General features: G+C 43.0%; 1 protein-coding gene across 1 annotated transcript in view; it reads left to right on the top strand.

Moving 5' to 3' along the window:
• Positions 1 to 1,640: 1,640 nt before the first annotated feature.
• Positions 1,641 to 9,231, top strand: part of Dcp1a (decapping mRNA 1A) — a 61,832-nt gene continuing 54,241 nt past the window's right edge. The window contains exons 1-2 of the mRNA XM_004652734.2: positions 1,641 to 1,808; positions 6,090 to 6,130. Coding sequence (XP_004652791.1) covers positions 1,674 to 1,808; positions 6,090 to 6,130 — 176 coding nt within the window. The 5' untranslated portion in view covers positions 1,641 to 1,673. The remainder of the gene's footprint in view (positions 1,809 to 6,089; positions 6,131 to 9,231) is intronic.

Raw genomic sequence — 9,231 nt, 5'->3', positions numbered from 1 at the left:
ACCCCCAGCTCTCTCCAATTTCTTGTATCCTTCCAGAATCTGGACTGAAGGGTTAATAGCCTTTCCTGAAAACTAAAGAGTTAATATCTATCCCTAAAGCCTGCTGGCAATAAGGCAATAAAGAAGCAACAGGGGTATTTGGCCTCATTAAGTCTGACACCTTCCCTGACTGATGTTCTCCCTTTTAGCCTAGATGGCCTTGAAAGGACCAGGGACCATCTGAGTAGCCTCCCTTAGACATTCCTGGCTGAAGAAGCCCATGAACAAGGACACAAACAGCTACAATGCTCTTATCAATTGTACCTGGTACAGTCTGTTTCTTAGGATCCTCCGTATAAGTTTGAACCCCAGCCTGGTTCAGTGCTTCAGGCTTCATCCCACAGGAAGTCTGCTGCCCCTCGCTGTTTCTTTCAATAAACAATCTATCTGTAGAGATCAAGTCCAGTGTTCTCTTTTGCTTTTCTCTTACAGTTTCCTTACAGGCTTAAGAGATGGCTCAGTGGCTAAAGGTGCGTATTTGTAACCTGCCAGCCTGAGTGTGATTCCCCAGTGCCCACATAAAGCCCGATGCAGTGCCTGGAGCTTGTTTGCAGTGGCAAGAGACTCTGGTGTACCTTTTTTCTCTCTCTCTTTCTCCTTGCAAATAAATAAAACATGTTTAAAGAAAGTAAAAGAAAAATAACATATCCTTTTATTTTTTTTCTTTTTTGAGGTAGGATCTCGCTCTAGCCCAGGCTGACCTAGAATTCACTTGGTAGTCTCAGGGTGGCCTTGAACTCATGGCAATCCTCCTACCTCTGACTCCCAAGTGATGGTATTGAAGGTGTGCACCACCACGCCCAGCTTATATAGTTTTTAATTTTTAAAGTTACCTGTTCAGTACTTTAAATTATGCCTTCTTGGGTTTCCAAGACTGTAGAAATATTTATGTGGGTCCTAGATGAGGAAAACAAGGAGCAAAAGTGAAAAAAAAAAAAAAAAGATTTCCTGTGTGGTTTTGGGAAAGTGATTGCCTGTTTTGAAACTTTTCTTTCAAAAGTCACCAAATTGTTAACGGTGTAGTAAGGTCGAAGAGTAATGATTTGGGTTCCCTCTTAACTCACATTTTTGTGTTTTCTGCTTTATTTGCAAGCTGAGGGGTGGGAAGAGAATGGGTGCTCCAGTCACCGCAGATTCCAGATGCATGGCACCACTTTGTGCACCTGGCTCCACGTGGGTACTGGTAGTCGAACTTGGGTGCCCTGAGCCATCTCTCCAGCCCTTTTTAAACGGCTCTGCTCTCCACGGCAGTACTTTGGTTCTGTGGCCCCAGCTAACCCTTTCTGAGCACGCCACAGGCCAGCACCGTGTCGGGTGTCCAACCTGTCCGGGCAGGAGCTGGGAAAACTCGAGAAGAACCGTCCGAACCTAGGAAGAAGGCTCAGCTCCCGTGATGAAGCACCGAGACAATGGACCCGCTCCTACTGGGCTAGTCCGAGCCCTAAGGAAATCAGAGCCCAGAACGCTCGGGGTGCAAGCCGAGGAGCTTAAAGGGTGCTGCACCATCCCTCCGCGCGCCCAGGAGGACAGGCGGAAGTTGAGGGGCTAAGCGAGCTGGGGGAAACTTTGTCTGGACGGTACTTTCCGGTCCGCGACTCCGCCTCCGCCGGCGGGGCTCGGCTCGGGGATTCAAGATGGAGTCGTTGAGTAGAGCTGGGCAGGAGATGAGTTTGGCGGCTCTGAAACAACATGACCCTTACATCACCAGCATCGCAGACCTCACAGGCCAGGTCGCTCTATACACCTTCTGCCCTAAAGCCAACCAGTGGGTGAGTGAGGCCTAGCCGCGGAGGACGCCTGCTCGGCCGCTGCCACCTCTTAAAGGGGCCGCGCAGGCAATTTGGGGTTGGGGTAAGCGGGAGGCCGGGGCGGCCACGGCGAAGCCAGAACCTCTCCTGGGGCGGGTCCTGAGCCTGAGGGGTGACGGGGCCCTGCGGGTTTGGAGGAAAAGCGCGGTAGGCCGGAGACATCCCTTTAAAAAGCCGATGGAATGGAGGAATGGGGCCGGACGGGTCCCTTGGGGTCGGGTCTGAGGATATGGGCGACGTGCCTTCTTTACAGGTGAATGACTTGGGAAGAGAGGAGACTGGTGAAATCAAAAACTTGTGTTTGAGACTTTGACGGTTAGTAGATGTACAAAATAAACACCTCCACTCACCCTCTCCCTACAGAGGTAAATAAGAGCCCTCCTCACCCCTCAGTTCATTTGGATTTGAATCTTGAAATCTAACTAGTTTGAATTCTTTCGAAATAGGGGTATTCCGGCTCTAGTCAAACTGCTGTGTCCATAGTTTGGAAAACATCACAAAGTACCAAGAGAAAGGGCTTCTGTGTTGTTAATTGGATTCCCTGGAGACCTTTTGTAGGGAAAAGAGAAGGGTGATGTCACCTCTGATTGCTTACACCAGAGAAGTTTTTTGTGTCTCACGTGGGAGTCCAGAAAGTTACATTGGCTTTTGTTAGCCTCTGCTTAAAGTTGCTTTAGTTTTGCTTGTTAAGGTCTCTAACCCGGGCTGACCTGGCACTCTATAGTGGCCTCAAACTCAGTGATCCTCCTACCTCTGCCTCCCCAGTACTGGGATTAAAGGCATGAGCCACCACAACCGGCTAGTTATTGTTCTCTTGTGTTTTGTTTTAAGAATAGGACTTTTTTTCATTTCATTTTATTTGCAAGCAGAGCAAGAATGTATATGAACGCACCAGGGCCTGTAGCCAATGCAAATGAACTCCAGACACATGAGCCACTTTGTGGCAGCTGGCTTTACATGGACACTGGGGAATAGAACTCAGGTTGTTAGGGTTTGCAGGCAAGAACCTTAACCGCTGAGCCATCTCTCCAGCCCCTAGGTTGGTTTGTTTTTTTCTGGATTTCTATTTTTATGTAATTCACTCTTCCCATAAGCTCTATGCCACTATAAGTTTCACACACTGAAAATGTTGCTTGGATAGAATTCACAGTGATTGGCAGTGACTTTTTGGCAAGTAATAAAATTCAAAAACTAACAAAACTCTGAAAAATTGTTGCTAATTTTAACAATATAATACTGATACATAGATTTAGTACTTTTGTAGAAATCATTTTTCACTTATGAACTGTCAGTTCAGAAGAAGAGTTTTTTCCCCTCACCTTCTAGAAGAGAAGGGAATATGGGGATTAACTAGGAATAAAATTATAGATGGTTTTAGCAGGTGTGGTGGCACATGCCTTAATTCCAGCACTTGGAGAAGCAGAGGTAGGAGGATCACTGGGAGCTCAAGGCCAACCTGGAACTATAGAGTGAGTCAGCCTGAGCTAGAATGAGACCCTACCTCAAAACATTGTACATGTTTTTGACCTGGTCTTTGAAGTATTTTGAATCTTTTTTTTTTTTTTTTTTTTTTTGGTCAATATAAATTGTGAGCTATGTTTTGCAGATACGTGGTGAAAATGTAGAAGTAGTATTCATCACTTATTACGTATTTGTAGTTTTTCACATACTTTCAACATTTTAGAATCTATGTGTGTGTGTATACACTTACACAGGCCAGAGAAGATAATTGGGTGTACTCCTCTGTCACTTTTGTGCCTTATTTCCTAGTTTCTTCCTGAACCTGGAGCTGTGGTGTTACAGGCATGGTTGGCCATGCCTCTGCTTTTTACCTGGGTGCTGGGGATTGAAAAGCTAAAGCATTACTCCTACAGGAAGTAGGTTTTTATTTAGTTTTATTTTGTCTTATTTTATTTTGAGGCAGTGTTTCACTCTAGCCCAGGCTGACCTGAAACTCTGTATCCCAGACTGGCCTCAGACTTATAGTGCTCCTCCTACCTTAGCCTCCCAAGTGCTGGGATTAAGGGCTTCAGTCACCATGTTCTGCTTTAGGTAGGAGGATTGCCGTGAGTTTGAGGGCACCCTGAGACTCCATAGTGAATTCCAGGTCAGCCTGGGCCTGAGACCCTACCTTGAAAAACCAAAACAAAAAAAGATTATGCCAGATGTGATGTCACACGCCTTTACTTCCTGCACCTGAAAGGCAGAGGTAGGAAGATCACTGTGAGTTTGAGGCCAGCCTAGAACTACAGAATGAGTGCCAGGTCAGCCTGGGGCTAGAGTGAGACCCTACCTCAAAAAGAAAAAACAGGGTGGGGAAGATGGCTCAGTGGTTAACAGTGCTTGTTTGCAAAGCCTTCCAGCCTGGGTTCAGTTACCCAGTACTCATGTAAAACCAGATGTGCAACCTGGTGCATGCGACTAGAGCTTTATTTTCTTTAGTTTGTTTGCAGCAGCAAGACGCCCTGGTGTACCCATGCTCTCTCCTCCCACTCATACATATATAAGTAAATAAATGCATTTTTTTTAAATACTAAATACGTCCTTGTCACAGCAAATCAGAGATATTGGTGAGTTACCTATTCTTGGGTCTTTGTTGTTTCTTTTTGTAGTACGGAGAACTAAACCCAGGGCCTCATGCCTGTTAGGCAAACATTCTACCACTGAGCCCAACTCAGGCTATATTTCCTTAAGTACTTTCACTAATTTTCTTTTAATTCTTTATAAAACCTACCAAAATTGCTTAGTGCAGAATATAATTTCAGTAAGTGTGATTTCCCAACAAAGTTCTAGAAATAACAACCTGTGTAATAGTAATTTTTTAATTTTTTATTTATTTGTACACAGAGAGAGGAGGGAGAAAGAGATGGGCATGCCAGGGCCTCTAGCCACTATAAACGAACTCCAGATGTATGTACCAAATTTGTGCGTCTGGCCTTATGTGGGTTCTAGGGACTCAAACCTGAGTTGTTAGGTTTTGCAGGCAAGCCTCTTAACTGCTAAGCCGTCCCTCCGGCCTGATAGTAATGCTTAACTAACTACAAAACTTGTTACTCGGGCTGGAGAGATGGCTTAGCAGTTAAGCGCTTGCCTGTGAAGCCTAAGGACCCCGGTTCGAGGCTCGGCTCCCCAGGTCCCATGTTAGCCAGATGCACAAGGGGGCGCACGCGTCTGGAGTTTGTTTACAGTGGCTGGAAGCCCTGACGTGCCCACTCTCTCTCTCTCCCTCTATCTGTCTTTCTCTCTGTGTCTGTCACTCTCAAATAAATAAATAAATAAAAATACTTTAAAAAAAAAACTTGTTACTCATGAAAATATTCAAAACTACTCCAGTAATGAAAAAAAAATCTTATAAGAAAATTTCCAGATGGGTATGATGACTCATCTCTAATCCCAGCTCTCAGAAGACTAAAGTAGGAAGATTGCTGAATTTAAAGGCCAGCCTGGACATGCAGTGAGTTCAAGGTCAATCTAGACTGTAGCGAGACCCAATCTCAAAAAGAAAAGAGAATTTCCTTTTTTTTTTTTTTTTTATTAACTTTGATAAACTTTTTTTGGGGTTTTTGAGGTAGGGTCTCACTCTGGTCCAGGCTGACCTGGAACTCACTCTGTAGTCCCAGGCTGGCCTTGAGCTCACAGCAGCCCTCCTACCTCTGCCTCCTAAGTGCTGGGATTAAAGGCGTGCGCCACCATGTTTGGCTTTAATAAACGTTTAAAGTACAAAAACTTGACATACACAGCTGGGCATGGTGGTTCACACCTTTAATCCTAGCACTTAAGAAGCAGAGGTAGGAGGATCACTGTGAGTTCGAGGCCAGCCTGCGACTACAGAGTGAGTTCCAGGTCAGCGTAGGCTATAGTGAAACCCTACCTCAAAAAGAAAACAACAACAACAACAAAAAAAAAGCCATACACAAGGCTTTGGCTTTTATGAGACATCTGGATGAAACAGTTTAGCATTTTAAATAAAGTTAAAGTTAATTCTATGAGTTTTCTTATTAAAGTAGAAAGATTCTTCTGTTATAGACATGTTGGATTAGACAATTACATTGTATCAGTGGTGTTACAGACACTTAAACTAGCAACCACAAATCTCAAGAGACTTGTTTTACCTGTTCAAAAGTGATGAATTTTGCAGTAAATAAAACAAACAAATCTTAACATGAAGTATTTCTTCTCCATTGGGACTATGTGGCAGTAGTTTATGGTTGAAAATTAATGAATTTATTGTCTCTTTTTTAGGAGAAGACTGATATAGAAGGAACCTTATTTGTATATCGAAGGTAAGTTATTTCACTTTTTATGCTTAATAATTTAGACAAGGTGTCACTAATGTAGTTGTGGCTGCCTGGCTGACCTGGAACTTAACCATGTAGACCAGGCTAGCCTCAAACTCAAAGAGATCCACCTGGCTCTGCCTAAGTACTGGGATCACAGGCGTGAGCTAAAATACAGTGAGGTTTTTTTGTTTGTTTTTTAAAAGGGGTAACCAGATGGTGAACATTGTCATATGAAATGGTTCATTTCTCATGTGTTTGTCCTAGAAAGCTCCTGCATCCTCATCAAGTGTGTATCCATCCTTTCCTATGAAATCCTACCCTAGGGGCTGGAGAGATGGCTTAGTGGTTAAGGCCCTTGCCTACAAAGCCAAAGGACCCAGGTTCAGTTTCCCAGGACCCACATAAGCCAGATGCACGACATGGTGCATGCAGCTGGAGGCCCTTGCACACCCATTTTTTTCTCTATGCCTCTTTCATTCTCTCTCTCTCTCTTAAATAAATAAATAAAAATGTTTTTTAAAAAAAGGAAAAAAATAAAGAAATCCTACCCTAGCTCTTCTTCTCTGATCCTTTCTGTGATTAAGAATAAGCAACCAGAGTCTGTTTGGGAGCCTAGCACAATGGATTTCAAGTTGGAAGTCTTTTCTAATAATGGGTCCAAAGAAGATGTTTACCCACCTCCTCCCACCAAAGAGAATACATATATATGAGTATATATGAGTAAAGAGAGGTCAGCCCTCTGCTAAGTAACAGATTATCTTTCATGACTAGTTCTGCCCCTTTCCAACTCCTTTCCCAAAGTTCTGGATAATATACAGTGTCTGTATTGATGCTTATTTTTAGTTTCAGCATTCTTTAGGAAGCCTGGCTTATTCATAATTGCACATCCTTTACTTTCAACTTCTCTGAGAACTAATTCTCTTAAAATGTTATTATTTCACTTTGTGTTGCTAGGTGACTTAGGGGTCTAAAGGTAGCTGACAGGATGTGATAATCGTGGGACACTTGTTTTTCTGGATTCCTCTGTGATCTTGTTCTAACAGAGGCAGGTTCCTGTCCCTATTTCTAAAATGATTTTGCTCAATATTCTCGTTAACCTTGGTATAAAGTTTTAGATATTCTCTAATAAACAACTCTACCACTGAGCAACACCCTCAGCCTGAGATTTTGTAACTCTCAATTTTTAAAAAATTTTTCATTTTTGGTTTTTCACTATGTAGTCTCAGGCTAGCCTTGAATTCTCTGCGATCCTCCTACTACTGCTTTGAGTGCTAGGATTAGAAGCATGCTCCGCCATACCCAGCCGTCTATTTCTTTTAGTGGAAACATCTTTATATTCTAGTGCTAAATCCTAGCTACATTATTATGTGACTGGGCACAGGCCTTAATCATACTAAGCTTGTTTCCTCATCTGTAGAATAGATTCTCTTATTGCCCCACGTACGTCACAGAGAAACAAGTGAGAAACTATGTGTTAGATATAGGTGAGGAACACACAAAGGATTGTGTGCTAACTCCCCTGGTAAGGAACCAACGGTGGTCTTATTGTAGGAATCAAATCATTCTCCATTTAACTCAGGAAAATTAAAGATCTATATGATGTAAGAAAAATTGAAACATTCATTATAGATAGCTATTCACTATATTTTAAAATACGAGGATATGGAGCTGGGCGTGGTGGCGCACACATTTGATTCCAGCACTTGTGCGGCAGAGGTAGGAAAATTTCTGTGAGTTCGAGGCCACCCAGAGACTACATAGTGAATTCCAGGTTTGCCTAGGCTACAGTGAGAACCTACCTCAAAACAAAGATAAAAGAATATAAACTGGAGAGCTGGCTCAATGGTTAAGACGATTTAGGCAAAAGCCTAAGGACCCAGATTCAGTTCCCCAGTACACATATAAAGGCAGATGCACAAGGTGGCACATGCATCTGGAGTTCATTTGCAGTGGCTGGAGGCCCTGGCATGCCCGTTCTCTTTTCCTCCCTTCCTCCCTCCCTCCTTCTCTCTCTCTCAAATAAATAAATAAAATATTTAAATAAAAAATGTTTAAATAAAATTTTACTTCTAGTAAATTATACTTATACATCTGTCTTGGACTACACTAATCCTCATTTGCATAGAATTCACATCTAGTGGTGGGACAAACACAATAAATATAAAAAATGGTATGGATAAAGAAAGAAGATATTGCAAGGTTTTTTTGTTTCAGTTTGGGTTTTGTTGGTTTGTTTCGAGGTAGGGTTTACTCTAGCCCAGTCTAACCAGGAACTCACTATGTAGTCTCAGAGTGGCCTAAAAATTGTGGCAATCCTCCTACCTCTGCCTCCCAAATGCTGGGATTAAAGGCATATGACACCACGCCCAGCATATTGCAAGTTTTAAAAGAGTATGCATGGGCAGAGACTCAGCTGATAAAGTTCTTTGCTGTACAATTTAATAAGGCCTTCAGATTACTAGAACCTCACTTACAGGTCAGTATGGCAGCTGGTGTCTGTAATCTCAGCATTGGGGTGGCATTAACAGGAGAATCCATGGGCTGGCTGGCTGGCTAGTCTAGCCAAATCAGTGAGCTTCAGGGTCAGTGAGAAATCCCCTGTCAATAAGGTCAAGAGCAGTTGAGGAAGATACTTGGTGGTCAACCTTTGCCCTCCACATGCACATGTATATTCACACACACAAGAGATGTTCACATATTTCATGTTGAAAAAGTGACATTTGAGCAAATGCTTGCTGGAAAAGAATTTTGCTGATCTTTGAGCATGGTCCAGGCAGAGATCTTCAGGTAAAGAAGCACCTCTGCAAGGGGTGGTAAGGAGCGTGGTGTGGCTGAAGCAGGGGGAGAAACAGGAGATGAAGTGGGATGGGGGCACCAGATAATAGGGCCTTGTTGACTATGGTAAATGACAATGGCTTTTCCACTGGGAATCGAATCTTTTAAAACTTTAGGACAAAATATGTATGTATATATAAATATATATGTGTGGGTGTGTGTGTACACACACACATATATATAAGGTGGGTGTTGTACATACCTTTAATCCCAGCACTTTGTTGGCAGAGGTAGGAATACTGCTGTAAGATCCTACCTTGAAAAAAAAG

The sequence above is a fragment of the Jaculus jaculus genome, chromosome 16, assembly GCF_020740685.1.
Source record: "Jaculus jaculus isolate mJacJac1 chromosome 16, mJacJac1.mat.Y.cur, whole genome shotgun sequence".
NCBI lineage: Eukaryota > Metazoa > Chordata > Mammalia > Rodentia > Dipodidae > Jaculus > Jaculus jaculus.
The sequence above is the reverse complement of the archived record's forward strand: the minus strand, read 5'-3'. Positions and strand labels throughout refer to the sequence as shown.